Source organism: Pangasianodon hypophthalmus, chromosome 22 (assembly GCF_027358585.1).
Source record: "Pangasianodon hypophthalmus isolate fPanHyp1 chromosome 22, fPanHyp1.pri, whole genome shotgun sequence".
Classification (NCBI taxonomy): Eukaryota; Metazoa; Chordata; class Actinopteri; order Siluriformes; family Pangasiidae; genus Pangasianodon; species Pangasianodon hypophthalmus.
In genome coordinates this window covers 6,352,199-6,372,173 of record NC_069731.1, presented here as the reverse complement: position 1 = coordinate 6,372,173, position 19,975 = coordinate 6,352,199, and the positions used below count along the sequence as shown (strand labels likewise).

Below are 19,975 nucleotides of genomic sequence, written 5' to 3'. Positions count from 1 at the left end.
TTGGTGTGCTGTCATTCAGTGACTTAAATCCATCTCAAATCACAATTTCCACTTTGCAGCCATGACTTCTACTTGATTGGGATAATCTTGTGATAAACACTGTGTGGTACTTGAATTAGTTTAAAGATGGCTTTCAGGATGTTTGTGGGTCTTTAAATTGTCTTAATATGCCTGAGATTAAATTCGATGAACTAAAGGTAAACTGCGTTTACATTTCAGGCTTTTTAGGCTATTCCTCATGTGATGTTCTTCGATTACAAGTCCACATAAATTAGCAAAAATTAAATTACAGCTTGTTGAAACTCTGGTCTCCACATGGAAAATTAAAATGTTCTTTTCAGCCTTCAGCCAACATACTGATCATATTGATCACCGAGGGCTTTATTTTACATTAAGTAATATCAGTTAATGTAAACCATTACCCTGCAAATTACATCTTAAAATACTCTTGGTTACCTTGAAAACTCGTCCCATAATTGTTCTAATTAAGGATCACTTTCATTTTTTTTTCGAATTATTTCTCCTAAACCCTAATAGGAGATAATAGAAGATGAAAATAAGTATTTAACTATAATGTTCTGTATACTAATGAGAGAAGTATAATGTCTCATTCTACACTGGCATATTGCTGAAAGATTTATGAGATGTTTCTTCTTAATGGATCACGTGAGACTTGGAAGAGAATAAGATCATGTTCAGGCATATGTGAAAATGGCTGGAAGAACTGAGTATGAAGCACAGTGAACCAGTGAGATGCCAATATAAGCTTGAGATAAACTGAATTGAAGAGCTAATACTAAGATAATCTGATTAAATTCAAGATGTTTAACACTGTCTAGATTAAGAGATATTGTTTAGAATATGACTCTGCACTAGTTATGGAGCTTGAATAGACTCGATGTGTGCAAATACGTGTGAAAGCGTCCTTAGACCTTACTTGAGGTTCAACTTTGACTCAAAAGAACATGACATCACTACAGATCTGCTTTCAATCCATAAATCCATCGCTGATGTCTGTATGCTTTATGTGAATGATTACTGCACACATGGTGGCATACATGTGTGGTCTGTTGTTAGCCAATGTTAGCCATTGGCTAGTGCATGGCCATTCGTTTTCATGGTTCCCTTTCTCATTTTTCTCTCAGAAGACGGACGAGAAGACCTTGAGCCGGGTCCAGGTGTGTAATCTGTTTCACTGGGTTTAGGCCCTTAGATTCTGGCTAAACCCATCTGCAATAGTCGTGAGCCCCAGCCTTGCTCAGAGAATAAGAATCAGTTATCCGTCTGCTCAAAAAAAATTGTATAAGTATTAATTGAAAACTTGATTGAGCCATGTAAAGTCTGTCATAACAAATGGAAGCTTAATATATAATTAGCAGTGTCCAAACAACAAAACAATGAATATCCCTCAGAACAAATGGAAGCTAGCTTGCTTAGTAATGAAGACAGTTTAGCATAATGCAGTCCCTTTTCAGTAGCTTTCATTTATCAGCAGTGTAGTGAGACAATGCTAAAGCCTCTCACAGTAAAAAGAAGCTAGCATGACTAGCAGTGAATATGGATTAGCTTACACCTGTCTCTTTGCATTAGCTTCTGTTTATTACCAGCAGTGTTTTGAGAGAAATAACCAAACAGCACTTATGTTTCTCTCAGTGAAAGTAACCTAGCGTGACTAACAACAATACAAATTATAGTATAATGCTAACATCCACCATTATCTTTTTTTTCCAACTCAGGAGTGTTTTTAGAGAAACATCTTTACAATGCTAATGTCTTTCAAAATGAAAGGAAGCTAGCATGACTAGCAGTGAATGCAGTTTAGCCTTCTCCTGCATCTATGCATTAGCATCCATTTATTATGAGCGGTTTTTTTCAACCAAACAATGCTAATGTTTCTCTCAGTGAAAGCAAATTAGTGTGGCTAACAATAATACAACTTAATGTAATGCTATCTTCTTCTTTTATGTAAGCAGTGTTTTGAGAGAAATAACCAAACAATGTTAAGGTCCCATACAATGACAGAAAGCTAGCGTGACTAGCAGTGACAGTGGTTTAGCTCACTTTTGTCCCTACAACTAGCTTTTATTTATTGTCACACATATTGTGGGAGAAATAACCAAACAATGATAAAGACTCTCACAAAGAAAGAAAGCTAGTGTGACTAACAATAACTGCAAAGTACTGTTCTGCTTTTATTATTAATATTAGCAGGGATTTGGGAGAAATATTCCTTTAATGTGGAGCAAAGACTATTGCAGACAGTCAGTGGCATTTGTCTGTGTGTATGTATGTGTGTGTGTGGGTGGGTGTCTTCATAACTCACTGTCAGTGTTGTGATAAATACTAAGCCTCAAACTGTTTTATTAACAATGTTATTACAAAAATAGTTTTATTTTGTTCCTCTGTCTTCTAGCTTGTGTATTAGAAGCCCTAATGATAATTAAGCAAAAAGTTGTTCCCTCCATTATGTGGATTTCAGTAATATGCAATTGTATTTTTTTCCCCCTATTTGTAAAGAGCAAGTTTTTTTTTCCCCCCCAAGGCCATAGTACCTCATTGACGTTTGTGCTTTTTGGGGCTTTTGTCTCAAATGTGTTGCATACACTAGGCGAAAATGATGAGGTGGCATTTTTAAAAAAGAAAAAAAAAAACAAAAACGATTAGCTTTGTACCTATTGGCAAAACCGGTGTTGCGTGAAAAGATGAATGACAGTCTGTGCAATTGAGTATGGGAAGTAGAGAAAGAGAGAGCAGGAGAACGATTTAGTGCCTGGAGAGAACCTTTCATCAAAGTCAGAACATGGGTTCAGTTTAGCAGTTTGTGTGTGTGTGTGTGTGTGTGTGTGCTAGTGCAGCTCTTTGGCCATCATTATTGTACAGCATGTACGGTAGACAGCAAGTCCTGCTCTAATTATGGTCTAAGGTCATAGGATGAAAATTTATACACTGATAACACTGGTCAGAGATAAACCAGAGAAGGCTATAAATATGATTTCAGATACTATGGCTGGAGCTGAATATTGGGGCAGCATGGGTTTGGGAGGGGGAAGCATTGCAACATCTCAGCTCCCGGGTCCCTCATTTGATCCTAATCTCGGGTTACTCTCTTTTGTGGAATTTCTGTGTTCTCTGCGTAGGTTTCCTCTAGGTTCTCTGGTTTCGTCCCATCTCCCAAAAGCATGCTAGTAAGTGGGTTGCCTATGCAAAATTGCCCTTAGATGTAAATGAGGGTGTGAATGAGTGTGTCCATGACGCACTGGTGTCCTATTCAGGGTATATTCCTGCCTTGCACCAAGTCCTGTGATAGGCTCCGGATCAACCTCAGTCCTGACCAGGATAAAGTGGTTACTGAAGATGAATGAATGAATGAATGAATGAATGGATGAAGGAATGGAGCTTAATATTACTGGCTGGTGGTGAATGAGTGGACATTGAACTCATAGGATGGTAGATGGGGTCAGAGTGCATCATGGGGGTCAATATTCCTGTCAGTTATTCTGTAATCATTTGTAAAAACCACTTGCTCATATGCAGGACTGTTTCTGAACCTTTGAGAGCCAAGAGTGACATCCTACTACAGCGAGCTACAGTTACAGCAGCAAGGAGTGTCCTGGCACCAAGAAATATATGAAACATTAGGAGTGTATTATGTTAAAAAAGCACATATCAAATGACCATTTTGTAGAGCAGCAAAATCCAGTTGTGGCAGAAACACGGTGATGGTAGGATACAAGTGCAGGCTTTATTGTCAAAAGGGCAAGACAAAGTTCAAATCCAGGCATTTCAGAAGTTAGAGGGGAAAAAACATTGTTTTTCAATTCCAGGAGGATAAACCAAAAGTAATGGGCAGAAAGCAAAACACCAGACTAGACAAACATGGCTCCAGGAAGTGTTGCGTGGATGAACAGTCAGCACTCGGTTGGTTGCAACCTCTCCTGGCTGGGTGTAGATTGAACACTAAAAGAGAGCAGAGCTTTCCTTGGGTTAATGGATGGGAGAGAAAAACATTTGCATATATGAGCTAAAAGACACCCATGATTGGCTAGGGTTACTTTGATTGACAGGGGAGAGAGAATATGCTAAAAGGTGGCTGTGGCATTGTCAGGGTGTAAGTAATGTCTTGGTGATAGGCTGAATGCTTTTCTGTTGCGCCACATGGGAGCCCCTGCAGTGGTTCATGTTTGGAAAACTGAAACGGTTCATGTGTGAAAAACTGATATACCACTGAGATATTTTTGCTGGGGCTGCATTCGGACCACAGTCCACCAGGCAATGGGAAAAAAGAGCGATACAGACATGCTCCATGTTCCTGAGCTGGTCCATTATCCACCCCTGAGTATGCCATGTGACTTTTAATGTAACACTGCTTACCATGCTCTTGAGTACCCAGTATTGTGTGATAAATTTAGTAATTTGGCAGTGAGACACAATCCAGTCCAAGTATTAAGTTGAGCTGTTGGTTATCCTGGGATGTAAACTTAAAACTGGTGATTTTTGGCGAGTTATTAAACTTCCAGCCATCTATCATTCTTTTGACTCAAATGAGTATCACATTAATTCAATTTATTTGTACAGCACTTTCAACAATCCAGATTCAGATTTAGATCTGTAATGAAAAAGCCAGAGGTGACAATGGTGAGGAAAACAATAAGCTTTATCACATAGCAGCTCTACAGAAATCCAGATTTAGATTTAGATCCCTAATGAAAAAGCCAGAAGTGACAGTGGTGAGGAAAAACTCCCTGACAGGACATAAGGAAGGAACCTTGCGTGGACTCAAAAGGGAATTATAAATCTTTACGCTATACAGGTGTAAGGGAGTGACGACAAACAGTCCTAAGTGTGTTCAAAGGCTGTTCAGTGAGTCCTGAGATGAGCACAGGACAGTCATTATGATTACAGCAGCAAATCTGGAGTATCCAGGTGATTAATCACGCAGCTGTTCATGCGTATTATATCCATCTTTCATTTGCCTCACGACACATCATCATACCTTCATCATCCATCTGTGCTTCGTGTCTTCATCATAACCATCCTTTGCCTTCTGTCTCTCACCATTCCTGCAGGTGAAGAGGAGGAACTTGCCGAGTATTACTCCACTTCTATTCAGTCATCATTTGACCTAGAAGCAGGTGTGTCCTCCTGAGACTCCTCCCACTTTCCATCTGCTTTTTCACTTTTTCTTTCATGAAATGTGCTTTAGACGGAAATCTGTCCTATGCTCCGTTTTTACATTTATACTGCCTCAGTGATTTCTGCGTAGGAGAAACATACGCACGCAAGCCATTTTGGCGTAGGGCTCTGTTTCCAGCAGATTGCTCTTCCTTCATCCTTCCATCTGCTTGCGTTGCTCCCTGTCCTTCGTGTGTCACATGATGGCGCTTTTCCGAGCCTGCGTCTCTCACTTCACTGCCTACACGCACAACTGACTCCCTGCTGCTTAGGTCAGCTGTTCTAGGCTCTACAGATTTTTACACACCAGCAGTGACATTTAGTTGTCAATATTAATTATTCCAGCACACAGGTAGAGCATAGATACACTCCTGGGAATGTGTGAGAACATGACTAGGCTTAATTTTGGACTAAATTACAAGGGTTTGTTTAAAAAAAAGGATTTTGAGTGTGTTCTGTGTTGTGTGTTGTGTGTTCTGTGCTCGTCTTGCCATTCTGTATGTGAAAGACTGTGAGGAGAAACCAGCAACCAACGGGAGGAAAGGCAAGTGCTGAGTGAAGTGTAAAGCGTGGATTGCAGTGTATCTACGTTCACATTTTCAGATTCCTGAACAAATGTCTTTAGCTGGAGTGTGTGTGTGTGTGTGTGTTCACTCTGACTCATTTTCTAGCTTCTAGGTCAGTCTCAGTTTCTTTTTACTACATTTGTTACTCTCTCTCTCTCTCTCTCTCTCTCTCTCTCTGTCCGCTCCTTGGTTTCTGATGCAGTTTGAAAGCAGATGATGTTTGCAGTGAATAAATCTCAAACATCATCACTTTATTTCCTGCCTGTGCAATGAAGTGTGCAATTATAAATGTACAATGCCATGCATTCTATAAATGGCATCCAGCCCAGATTCTCTTTACTTAAACTGATTGGAATAAGTGACACATTCTATACAGATTGTTCAGTTTACATTTAAAAGAGCAGTTTGTAGTGTTTAAAGCCGTGTATTCACCTCTGTGAGGTGAATTACAATTCAAAATAAAGATAAATAAGCAGTCATGTAATCATATGAAATCAGGCTTTGTGTATTGAAATAACTAACAAATTCTGAACACATTGTTCGCATAAGAATTAAAGTAGCAGTTTGTAATTTTAATATTGCCTTTTTTTAAAGACAAAAATGGTAGAGGTGTGTGGCTCAGTTTCAGCTGGGGGTGAAGATCATTTTGGGGCCAGAAGAAATGTAAACAGAGAACTGAAAAAAAAAATAAAATAAAACTTGCCATATCCATTTTATGGAAATATTGCAAAGCACAGTATTTCTAGCATATTGTTGAATTTAGATTATTGTTATAGGTTTAGAAACACAATTAAACATTACAGACTGCACCTTTAAAGTCATAATGCTTCAAAAAACATCTAATTATATGTTATATTTTTATGTACATTCTAAACTAAATGCTTTTAAATTATGGCATGGTAAATTATGGCATTTTTATTTGTCATCACATGAAAATGTTTATTTTTCTAGTTATATTATATGGCAATTTTAATGATATTGCCCAGGTAAAAGGTTAATGTTTGTCATTTCGAAATGCCACTGATGCTTATTGGTAATAGCAAAACAAAAGTATTAAAAATATATATTTTTTTAATAGATATGGTTAAAGCCATTCAATCTAAATTAATTTTTGATTTTATAAATCACTTTTTATCTTTATTTTTCACAAAACTGTAAGCCATTGGCTGGTCCAGGCTTACATTTCTCACTATTGAATATTCATAGCTAATTTGAAACTACTATTACTTACTATTTTCCTCTAGTACTTACTGAGTATTATGCTGTAAGATAGAGGCGTCTTTACTAGGTCAATTTCAAACCAGTTTTTTTCCCACAGATTGCGTATTTTTCTGTTGCAGCTACAACATTTGACCAGTAGATGGAGCAAAATGCTTCAATGAAAGGAGCTGTTCACTGTTCAGCAGTGCTGAACTTCTAATATTCCATGCAATGTGTCAAACCTGCGAGTAGTATTAATGATAATCAGCCCAAGCTTTAATTGCAGTGTCACAGCATGACATCTGTTAGAATTAATTTGTAAGAAATTGATTGAGTATAACTCAGTGGCCCTCTACGCCATTCTGACTCATTCGCATAATGAACTCAGAACTGTATTCTTTTTAAAGTCATTGGATTGCGTGACTGTTATTATGTCATTGTTCGAAAAGCAGATGGTTCAGTTTATAAAGGTTGCCAAATCAGAGAGGATATTATGTAAACCTGCAAATGGAGAGAAAAAGCATGCACACTGCTGTACACCACTACACACTGTGTTTTTTTTTTTTTTTCCTGCCAATTTTGTCGTCCATACTGATTATGCATCATACAGAGGTGACGTGGGAGGACCAGCAGCACATGCACAACGGTTTGGTCCACCATAATGGCCGCCCACCGCCTCAGGTTCCACCAGGTTGGTCCTGCCCTGATTGGACCTCTGCTTCCTGTGTGTGCTTTCATCTTCGTTTCTTCTCTAAAACACTTCACATCCAACAATTATCCAAACACTCAATTGCACATATACTCCAAAAAAAGATATACTGTATAAGCATTTATATATTCAAAAGAACTCGGCGCTTTCTATAAATGATATCAAGCCTAGATTCATATCACTTAGCCCTTCTAAACACATTTTAGTTTTAAATTTTATAATTAAAGGGGCAGTTTGTATTTTTTTATAGGTCTACATGGGGAATTGCAATTGTACTACTCTTATCCCTTCTTTTAAAATGACATTTGCCTAAAGATTTGCCTTTTTTAAAGACAGAAATGAAAGAGATGAGTGACTCTTTTCCAGCTTAGGTTAAAGAAAATTTCCGGGCCAGAAAAAAAGTCAACAGAAAGCTAAAATGAAGAACCTAGCCATATCACTGACACGGAAACATTGCAAAGCATGTTTTTTTCTAAGCTATCTTTGATTTTAGATCTTTATTTACAGGGCTAGAACTACTTACAAACATTTCAGACTGCACCTTTAAAGCTTAGAATCTTTAGGGGGAAAAAAAAACAAAAAAGTAAACACTAGCTCATTTATGTAGAAATTGATCGTATGAGAAACAACTTCATATTACCAGAGATAGTAATTAAATTGCACGGATCCTTAAGCTAATGGCAAAACAGACATATTAGAAATGTAATAATTAAGTTTTTTTAATGCATTCAATCTTAATTGATTTTGAGCTTATAAATGATTTCTTTATTTTTATTTTTCTCTCTTCACCCATTGCTGTGCTGTTTTGAAGGAAATGTATTCTTGGGGAAAGTTTCATTTCATGACATGATTTTTAATAAAAAAAAATAGTGTCAGGAGAGGTTCTGTTCTGAAAATGGCACGGTTGCCAAATCTGCCACTTTACCCCCACCGCCTGAGTGTGGAAAGAATAGAATCAGAAATGAAGGATGGGTTTGACTGATCGCAGTTATAAGAACATTTTACAGTCACATTTATTTGGCAGTTCAAAGTGATTTAGAAGTGAGGCTCAGTTTGGTGCAGTGCTGAAGCGTGCTGCTGAAGGAAGTGCTGGAACACAGACACGCTGCGAGGAAACGTCACGAAGCAGTCAGACCTGCGAGAATGCTAAAGTAGTTCAGTTAAAACTCATGATAATGAATCATACTTTAATTATTTGATTTCTTAATTAATTAAACACAATCACCCAATGACTCTTATAGATGAGTAGCAATTGCACTTATACTTTAAATAAAGAGGCGTATAATCATAAGAACTAATGCATGCTGGGGAAAAGCTTGATTTCAAGTTGAGTTTTAAAAATAGTGTTGGTGTGTGTGTGTGTGTGTCAGAGACTACAGGCAGCACACTATTCGGAAAATGGCACAGTCAACATTGAATTTCTTAATCAATTAAGCATGATTTTCTTAAAAAAAATACAAATTTTTCCTTTCATTGACTCTGGTGCAGTAATCACAAGCTCTCCATTACATCTACAGTTGAGTGCAAAAGTTAGCACACCCTTATTTCCAAATTCCAAAGGTCAAACCACTTAAAATGGGTGCCCAAAGGAAACAGAGACACACACACACACACAGAGAGCCCACAAAATGTAAATGGCTGTAATGCATAATGAGCTATAACTCTTTCTAATCCGATATTCAGTTCTGCTTTATGAACTTTGCAGTGCACTTGCTTTTAACCAGTTCTTCTTCCTTTTTGTGCATCTGACTTACATGACATTTTAGCAAACTTGCATGAATGAAATTAAATAACTTTGTGAAGTTCAGTATTTTGCTCCTGACTTAGATTTAATATCTGTAATATTTAATATTCAGTAGAAAACATTTAATATTCAGTAGAAATGTAGTAGTTTTTTTTTTTTGTTTATTATTTTTGAGTTTTTTTTTTTTTTTTTAACCCACAAACCATGGTGGCTGCAATTTTTTTGCACTCAACCTTGGCCGAATAATATTAAATCTATTTCTGATTAATAAATTTCTTTAACATTTTGGCCATTATTGTGCAGCGTTACTAGGCATTAATGCACACTCAGTGTGATATAGAGAGGAGAAGGTCCGGATTACAGAATGGCGATGAGAAATTAGAGATAAAGTACAATGGAGCATTTTGTACGTCAGATCATATTACATTTTGTACCACCACCACAAGCTATGAGTGAAAATAATATGCAATCTTTGCAAACAGATGCTGCAGAGAAGTCCAAGATAATCCTGATTGTCAGCATTTCTCTGTCACCTGAATCTCTATTGCTAGAAGCTCTTAGCTGCAGGAAGAGTACAGCTGATTACTGGAACTGAGCGAGGTAGTCTAAAGTGTGCAATTTGTGATTGTGATTGCGGGGATCACATAAACGTCAGTCTGTTTCACTCTGTATTAGCCGTGCTGTTGTACTTAATTGAACCGTGTTCTCTTGTTTGTGGTTTGAGACAGAAAACAAATTGATTTGCAAATGAAAGTGTTCCTCTGGGGTACACGCTTTCGCTCGCTTTGCCATGGCAACATGGCCGTGCTCAGCCGTTTGCTTGCGGATTGCACTTATCTCGTCTTGTTCTGAGGATGTTTGGACATTGAGTCAGAGCTTCTTAGATACTGAACTTGTTGACATGATCTCAATAGGGTCAATACGGACATAGAAACAGTTTCTCAATGTATATCACAGCTGATGCAATAACATACATAATGAAGGAAAACCAACTGGATGTTACTGCGGCTGGTGAAAAATCAGATTTTGACCAAACTTGGATTTTTCTGCGTATAACTTGCTTTGAAAATAATTTCATTTCCCCCAAAATGAGGTAGAAATGTTTTATTTACTCTCAAACCTTGCCTAAAAGTGAATTTAGGTAAATAAAGAGCCAGTTTAACAAACATGACTGTAAAAATGGTCGGTCTTCCTAAAGACGATGTTATAATCGCTATTTAGCTAGCGAACTACGTGCCATAGAAAAATGTACATAAGCCTAAGAGATTCAGTCTATGAAACGTCATGGTTTAATCTTAGCATGTACGATTTTTGACATGTTGCTATGGCGATTCAGGAGACAAGTGAAAAATATGCCTTTCAGACCAAACTCAGACTGAATTCACTCAAAAGCCAGTTCACTGAAGGGGAAAGGACATGGGGTGTGAAAGATGCATTTGCTTCTGGTAGGTTTTTTTTTTTTTTTGCTTCACGCCCACTTTGTCTAGATAAACTAGCCTCAGATATCAAATATTTGGGGTTTGTACGTCTTAACACGGGTGGAAAAATGAAGCTTAAATGTCTCTGCGGCCCTCTAGTGGTTGGCTGTAGTACTATATTTAACCCCGCCCATTCCCATGTAAGTGAATGGAAAACAAGCCAAACTTACATTTTAAGTTACATCTCTACAAATTATTTTTGGGAATAGAGTTCTATCTTTGTGCAAGTTTAGTTGACCTTGATAATGATAATCGTGTTTTACAGTGAACTGATGATGAGTTAAAACCCCTTCAGTATGCAGTATGATTTCTAGACTGGAAAGATGAAAGCTAAAAGATAAAATGCAAGAATTTTTTTTTTTAAAAAAAGATTCCAGTCATGGTGATGCAGGTTGTCCTGCAGTAGCATGTTGGCTCATGTGATTTCAAGCGCACTGTGCTCGGCTTATGATTTATGATAGCAGTAGATAAAAGCAGAGCTCATCATTACTAAATCCAGAAAACTGGAATGAAAAAAATTAGCACTGTAAGCAGATTTACGTTCTACTGAGGGATTTGAATATGCATAGGCAAGAGTACTGTCCAATTAGTGTCATGCATCGCCTAAAGGACCACTTGAAAGTGTGTGTGTGTGTGTGTGTGTTTAGGGAGCTATTGTTCTCCAGTTTTCTCTTTGTTTAGGGCTTTTTTAGCAGGTTTTGCTTCCACAGAGTTACACAACCTTACTTGGGTGGAGCTTCTTCCCCTCCTCTCTTCTACGCCTCTATCTTTTTTTTTATTCTATCCTTCTCTCTTCAGGTCTCTTGGGCTCTGTGTCTTCATTTGTGCTCCCTCTATTAACATCATTTTAACATTTCCAGAAGATTCTTCTTCAGAAAGTCACTGACGTCACCTCTAAACTCTGCCTCATTTTGTGACTTTTCCCTTTAATTTTTGTGTTACTATTATTGTTGTTGTTGTTGTTGTGGTTGTTGTATTGTTGTGTTAATGTTACCCCCCTTTCCCGTATCCTAACCCTGACACCTTCCATACTTTTTAACACTCCTTCTCAGCACACACACACACACACACACACACACACACACACACCTTCTTACACCCATGTCCTCTGTGTTTGTGTTTTGTGTGTGTGATGTGACCCCCTCCCTCCACTTACCACAATAACCCCCCCCCCTTCAGAAGACATGGATTCGACTACTTGGACAAACTCAGGTCTGTCTTCCCTTCTTCTCTGCTCCTTCTTTACTCCCTGCACTTCTTCCTCTTCTTCCTCACTCATGCCCATTACTGCTTCAGCTCAAAGAGGATCTGAAATGAATGGGTGTGTGTGTGTGTGTGTGTGTATATGTGGCCACAATCTCAGCTTTCTGGTCACACACAGTCTTGCTCATCTGGCCGTACATCTGGAACTTGTTTGATTTGATTTGATTTGATGTAATGTACAGCTTTCATAGGTAAGTTAGGCAGATGAGATATAACTGAGAGCTGGAAATTTGCGATTGCAGTTACTCCTACTCCTTCTTTAAGATAACACACAGACCCTCTGTTGAACCTGACACAATTGCAAAAAAAACCCTACATATTCAAGATTACCACAATCTTAGACCTTGTAATTTTTAAAAATGTACAGGAAATTGGGAAAACTTTATAGCTTTAACAAGTCAGTCAAAATGGCTGCCGCATTTTACTATACAGTATTATTATACTTTCCAAGTATGTGCTTTGTAACTAACACTTTTCCCCCAAAAGAATACATATATTGTTATAGGTTCACTTTCTGCCTTTTTCCACTGCACAGAACCAGACCTTTTAGCACCAGAAAAATGAAATTGATTTTTTTCATTGGCCACTAATCCAGTGCTAGTTACGTAAGTTATGTACAGTATGTTTAAACAATACTGGGGGCATGCTGTTATAGGAAAATCATCACCATCATGTGGTAGTGTGGTGTGACCCAACATGAAGCATAGTAACTCTTACCACCATGAAGTTTCCATTAGAAGCACATCTTGAAGTGTTTTATTCCTCTTATAACATCGTGATTTGCCAATGATTTCAATTTTTCCAAATTGTATTGTATAAAATGTATAAAAAATTTTTTATTTCTCTTGAAATTAATATGACAAAAAAATTCAGCCTATCACGTTAATGTCATGTTAATGACAAGCTCCACCTTGAAGATTTCTATAAATGCTAAATAAATATCTCCTTATAGAAGGCTTCACCATAGCAATGATATAATTACACTTTGCTAAATAACACTACTATACAAATAACTGTACACCATAAGCATAAAACTTCTGGAACACCATACAGGACACTATTGGTGTTAGAAAGAAACAATTTTGAACATTACATTATACAGGTTTGCTTATTATTCTGTGACAGTAGTGATGTTCCTTTGCTTAAACACGTGCAAAGTTAGCTAACTCACTATTCACACAATTATTTGCCCTGCAAAGTAAAAGACCATAAAATAGCCGAGCCGAACATCCTTTCAGGATTCTTGCCTTTCTGTGTTCCTCAGTGAAAATTGTGCCTTATGGGTATTTTGTGGCAACCAGTGGAAACATCGCTTGTGCACTAGATATTCTCTTCTTTCTTTTCAGGCACCTCTACAAATTCTACTGCAGTTAGTGCCATATAGTGAATCTGGCCTAGTTTCAGACACAGGCTTAACCTAATTGGTAAACTGGATTGCCAGCAGTGTTTAGTCTTGGGTGAGGAGGAAATTCTATTCTAATGCTAAAGACCAAACTAGAACCCTGAGTTCTGTCGAGTCCAATTTGTGTTTGAATGTGCAGTGGAAAAACAGCCTCTGCTTTATTAGCGATAATTCTTTTTTGAACGTCGCAGAAGTGAGTCATTTCATATTTATTTCATAATTTCTCATTGGATATGCCTTTGGTGAGCCAGTGAAAAATATAAATATAAATATAATCCACCCAAATATCATCACAGGCTGCCTTTTGTTATAATCTGGATTTTTGAATGAATGGGATATGATCCTAATAATAAATAGCATAATATAACCATCAATAACAGCAAGATTTTACATGGTAGTGTATATATATATATATATATATATATATATATATATATATATATATATATATATATTTCTTTATAAAACTGTTGAAGAGTAGAAAAGGTTAATAAACATGTTGAAAAATGTTTCTAAAATCCTCTGTCACAGTTTCCTCCCTCCCTTTATTTGATTTGCTTATTAATTCCTTTATTGAAAGGAAATGCGAGTTACTTTCGACCCCTGTCATGAAGCCACACTAACAAAATCTTTACAGCTTTTCTCAGAACTACACATCTCACCGTCTCACTTACACGTTCTTGACCTGATCTTTGTTCTGCTTTATCCTGTCACAGTGTATGGCATTGGCCATATAGATTGGCAATGGATAGATTATATTAACCTTCATCAGGCTTAATATAATCAGGTTTCAGCCATGCAGTCAGTGGTGCCGAATAAAACCGGCTTCATATCAGCATCATCAATAAGTCAATATCGGTGAACTGCTGATATTTATTATCCTGAGGCATGGGAGATTTCTTGACGTTGTTTCTTGTCTAATTTAGGCTGTAATCACTCATTGATTGCTTTGTTTCCCCTCCTTTCTTTCCTCCATCTTGCTTCACATCGCCATCTTTATATATGAAAAGTAGAGAGAGAGAAAACAAGCCCAGAGAACAGAGATGAAGGTAGGCAAGATGGTTTTTTGGCGTCACTGATGCCAAAAAAAAGAGATTTCCTGTGAGGAAATCGAGCCAGAATATCGTTTTAATGGAAACTGTAATGAAAGAGACGCTGCAATCAGAAAAGATCTTTTTCATCCTATGATTAAAATATCTAAGAACCGTTTTCTTTTAATGAATATTAAGATATTACTGAAAGCTAATTACTGTCCTTTATATGATACTGAATTGGGAATAGCTGATATGATGCAGTACTAGTGCATTACATTGAAAAGCTAATATGATTTTGACCTCTATGCTAAATTATTACCGAATTAGTGGATAAATCATTACTAATAATATACTAATTTGTTAAAAGCACAACAGCCCTCTCCCCAAGGACTGATATTTTTCCAATCAAATTCACTGATTCAGCTTTTCCTATGTCATTTAAGATGGATTCGTAGATTGATTTCATGCCGAGCCGAAAATGAGAATACACAGCTTCTCACAGCTTAGCAGCTTGCACAACACTCTGAATGTTTTTTTTATTTCCTTTTGAAATGAACCTGCTGAAATTCAAGACTCAGCATAAAGCAGCACGAATGCTCCAGTAGAACAAAATGTGTTTTTTTTTTTTCTTTCTTTGGGAGTACAATTTATAACAAAAACTCACAAAAAAGTGATGAAAGTGGATTTTTTTGGTGTCTTTTGGGCTTTTGAAAATAACTTCACCTCCCAATGGAAAATTCTTATTTAGCTTATAAAAATGAGGTATTTTAATTGAATATATTGCATCTTAAGTCAGCACATTTTTTTTGTCATCTTACAAATTACAATGGTTACAATTGTAATGGAGTTACAGTGGGGATTTATCTGGAGTCAGGGATAGGCAAATACTCTAGTTGGGGTGCCAATATTTTGCCAAACATATGCTTTCTTCCTTGCTTTCTTTGTATTAATGAAGGAGGCTTATTAAATGTTGGACTTCAGAAAATGCTACATTTACCTGTGCTTGTTCTCATTATGTAGCATTTTCATCAAATACTTTAATTGAATTATGGCATTACCTTTAAATCTGTCCAAAACATGGAAGACATTATGCTGTTTTTCTATCGAGCTTTATCTGCGAGACACACACACTCCGACATGCTGATCACACACCATGACATTTCCAACTGAGCTAGTAATAAGGCCTGTTTTAGTTTGCTCTGCTTTTACCATCCAGGCTTCCCCCACACCAAGCATCATCAGGCTTTATAACCCCTTTCTTCCCCCCAACACACACTTATACACACATTTTTTCACACATACTTACCACTGTTTCATGTCCGGCAGGTGCTATGGACATGGAGGAGAGGACACGGCAGATGAAGCTGAAGGTGGAAAAGTATAAGCAGGGAGCAGGCTCCGACTCCCGCCTGGAGAAAGACCACCACTCAAAGGCAAGTCAATGAGCCATGTGTATGAACGTGCAAATAAAAAATCAACCACCTGTACAGCTGCTCATTCATGCAGTTTTCCAATCAGCCAATCATATGGCAGCAGCACAATGCGTAAAGTCATGCAGATGCAGGTCAAGAGCTTCAGTTAATATTCACATCAAACAGCAGATTGAGAATGAAATCTGATCTCAGTGACTTTGACTTTGGCATGGTTGATGGTGCCAGATCATTTTGAAATGACCATATAACCACTCTTTACAATCATGGTGAGCAGAAAAGCATCTCAGACCTCTCAACACTGATACAGTAGCAAAGGTACACATGATCCAATAAAGTGGCCCATAGGTGTATATTCTTTGGATAGTGCACTATTACTTTAGTGTGCATCCAACACGCTTTATTTCCACATGAAGTACCACAAAGCGTGATTAAGCGAGTGACTAAGGGAGTGGTTTCAGACACAGTGTACACCTTAGTACCAATTCACACTGGTCTGTGTCATGCAGCAGATACGCTGACACGTGTGTCAATACTCACTGACTCTGATGCACACATGGATGACCCAGGCTCATGTTTCCTGCATATTTTACACAATATCTCAGTTTTTTCCCACTTGTGCATGTAAGTGAAGCATAAAAGCCATAGAATTGCCTACAAATTCACACTTCCACTTTCTACAGGCTGTGCAATCAGACATGTAAACTAGTTAGCACCATTTATACAAAAATACTTCCTCATACTACCCCCAGTTTTGCACTTTGTAAAGTAGGTCATTATACATTAATATAAAGTAGGTAAATGTAGTAACTTTGTCTAGGTGTACTTTGACCTGTGAAACCACAATCTACAGTATATTGAGACAATAGAAACCATGTGGACACGACTATGGTCTCTTTGTTTGAATAAAAAGGTGGAGGAGGCACTAATTAGTAAGTTGAGGAATATGTTTTTCACTTCTGTTTGGAACAACACTACAAATGGTTGCCTAGACTTCACTTCAGAATGGACCACAGCTGATATAATTTAATATATTAGCAAAGAATGAAATTTTAAATAACTGGTTCAATAAAAAGAGCTCTACATTTAGACTCAAACGACATTGTGTGCACATGCAGCCACAGAAGATTCATTAAATATGGGTCAGTGTCTTGGACAGCTTTCTGTTTTACTGTGCAGAATCAGCCAAAGAACATCTCAACCTACTTCTGTAAAAATAGATTCCTACTTCTCAAGCATCCGGACAGCTTTGTTTAAACTCGCCGCGATCAAAAACACCACACACAGTCTAGTTAATTAACAGCTTGTTGTGGTGCTTTTGCAAATTGGCTGGCTCAAGATGATTTAAACCACACTTTAGTGCAGTGATGCTAGGACAGATTGTCCAGTGGTCTTCCTAGGAACTCAAAGAATGGACTCGTACGCATTAAATGATGCTTGGGGATGTACAGCCTGTCCTCTTCCTGCCAAATAAGTCATGTTTGTGCAGTCTTGCATTGTCCAAAAACTAGCGTTATGCTTTGCTTGAAACTCAAGCCTATTAAAAACAGGTCAAGAAAAATCATGTATCATGAAGGACACTGTTTATAATCACCGTAGTGGAGTCAGGTTGTCTAAGAAGGCGTCTGTTACAAAAGCAGTGACTCAATGGCATCACGAACAAAACATGCAGGACCCTTAAGTTTGAATTGTGTCATCTGTAGAGAAAAGAACACTTACGCTGTGTACTTGAACTCAGGAACTGGAAGAAAGATTCCACAAGTTGTAGTCATAATGTCCTTAACCTCAGCAGTTGATAAATAACTATTCAAAAACGTGGTCAGAAAGATATATTTTATTGTATAATGCTCTTAAGTGTGTGTTTAACTAAAACCCTTAGCAATTGATGTAGAAAAAAAATAACTGACACTGGAAATAAAACTATTTAGCCCAATTACACCTTGCAACATTAGTAAGTAATCTAAACAGGGTGCCAATATTTTATAAAAGCAAGCTGTTTGAGTGTGTTTTGTAAGATGTTCCCAGGTTACCAATTGCAGTAGAACTTTGTGCCATAGAATTAATAAAGTGCAGCTTATTACTATAAGGTAATTTAAGAGGTAAACAATGAACACAAGTTACGTTCTGATTAGGCAATGCAATTATTTTGTGGTTGATACGAGGCCTCACAATATCACAACAGGAAAATTGACACAAAGTTGATTATTTTCCAATAACAACATGTCCCAAAGTGTTTTATTCCTCTTATATCACAGCAATTTGACATTTTAATTTTTTATTAATTAAGAAACAATATATCATACTTTTTTATCTGTTTATAGTTACATTTAAGGTTTTTCCCATGTCAGGAAACCTAAAGTGACAGCTTCAAATAAATATCTCCACAGAAATAAATATCTCCACAGAAATAAATATCTCCACAGAAAACTTCACCATATCAACAACTACACTTGGACAGTGTTATCTTAGCAGGCAGAAGAGTATGTCTAAATGCTCAAACAAAACGACTCTTCATTGTCTGATATGGAAAAATGTGAAAAGAGAAGTGTGACATGCAAGTACAGTGAAACTGACTTCCTTGATAGCATTGGTGGAAATGTGGACAGATGGCACGCGAGACAGAGAGAGATGACAGAGACAGCGAGTGAAATTATTCTTATAAAAGACTGATAGAAAAAGGTGATTTTTTCATCTGCGTGTTTTTCCCTCTAGGTTTAATTTGCATTCACACCTTTACTCATAGAAAAAAAGGCTTCTTCAAGGGTTCTTTGAATGATTAAAGGTTCTAGCTTGCTAAAGGGGTTCTACTTTGAACCTCTTGGGAAATACATTGTTGTGGATGGATGGATGGATGGATGGAGGAATGGATGGATCATTGGTTGCATGGTTGGAAGGTAATGGATGGATGGATCATATGATGATGGATATATGGGTAGCTTGGATGGATGGATGGATAGATGGATAATAAGATGGATGGATGGATCATCAGATGTTTGGATAGATCACAACATAATGGATGTATAAGCAGGTTGGAAGGAAGGATGGATGGATGGATGGATGGGTAGATGTACCAATTAAGATAAATTCATGTTACATTTCTCTCAGAATGTAACTTCTTTATAAATAAAAGTAAACTATATGATGATGAATGTATGGGTAGGCTGGATGGATGGATGGATTATTGAGTAGATGGTTGGAAGGTGGTGGATGGATAGATCAACTGATGAATAGAAAGATCATGTAAAGATGGATGGCTCAACTGATGGATGGATAGATCACAGCATGATGGTTGTATGGGTAGGTTGAATGGATGGATGAATGGATGGATGGGCAAGTAGGTACCTAGGCAATTGGATGGATGGATGGATCATTGGTCACATGGTTAGAAGGTGGTGGATGGATGGCTCAACTGATGGATGGATAGATCACAAGATGATGGATATATGGGTAGCTTGGATGAATAGATAGAATAGTTAGGTAGATGGATGGATAGGTAGGTAGCTGGATGGATGGATGGATCACAGCATGATGGATGTATAGGTAGGTTGGAAGGAAGGATGGATGGTTGGCTGGATGGATGGATAGATGAATGGATGGATGTGTGTATGGCCAAAGATCAACTCATGTTAGTTATATTTCTCTCAGAATGTGGCTTCTTTGTAAAAAAAAAAAAAAAAAAAAAAAAAAAAAAAGTTTCATGAAGCTGTATTACTGCTGCTGATTCTTCATGATGGTCTGAGTGCATCCTTTGATCTCTCCATAGCATTCCAGCAGGGACGGGAAACACGGGATGGACAGTCTCTCGGCCAAATCTTCCGACAGCGACGTGAGTGACGTGTCCGCTGTATCGAGAAGCAGCAGTGCCTCTCGCTTCAGCAGCGCGAGCTACATGTCCGTCCAGTCGGAGCGGCCGCGAGGCAACCGCAAGATCAGGTGAGACACCGCCAAGAAGTCAAGGGGATGTTTGCCAGAGATGG

General features: G+C 37.7%; 1 protein-coding gene across 24 annotated transcripts in view; it reads left to right on the top strand.

Annotated features, from left to right (window-relative positions):
• The window catches only part of rims2a (regulating synaptic membrane exocytosis 2a), a 194,220-nt gene that overhangs the window by 126,755 nt on the left and 47,490 nt on the right, over positions 1–19,975 (top strand). For 17 of the 24 annotated variants that reach the window (XM_053227795.1, XM_053227790.1, XM_053227786.1 and 14 more), the window contains 5 exons: positions 1,146–1,178; positions 5,067–5,132; positions 14,545–14,583; positions 15,895–16,001; positions 19,762–19,931. In XM_053227795.1, coding sequence (XP_053083770.1) covers positions 1,146–1,178; positions 5,067–5,132; positions 14,545–14,583; positions 15,895–16,001; positions 19,762–19,931 — 415 coding nt within the window. Of the gene's footprint in view, positions 1–1,145; positions 1,179–5,066; positions 5,133–12,038; positions 12,082–14,544; positions 14,584–15,894; positions 16,002–19,761; positions 19,932–19,975 lie in introns of those variants that run through there. The other 7 variants (XM_053227789.1, XM_053227787.1, XM_053227785.1 and 4 more) reach the window with 7 other exon arrangements.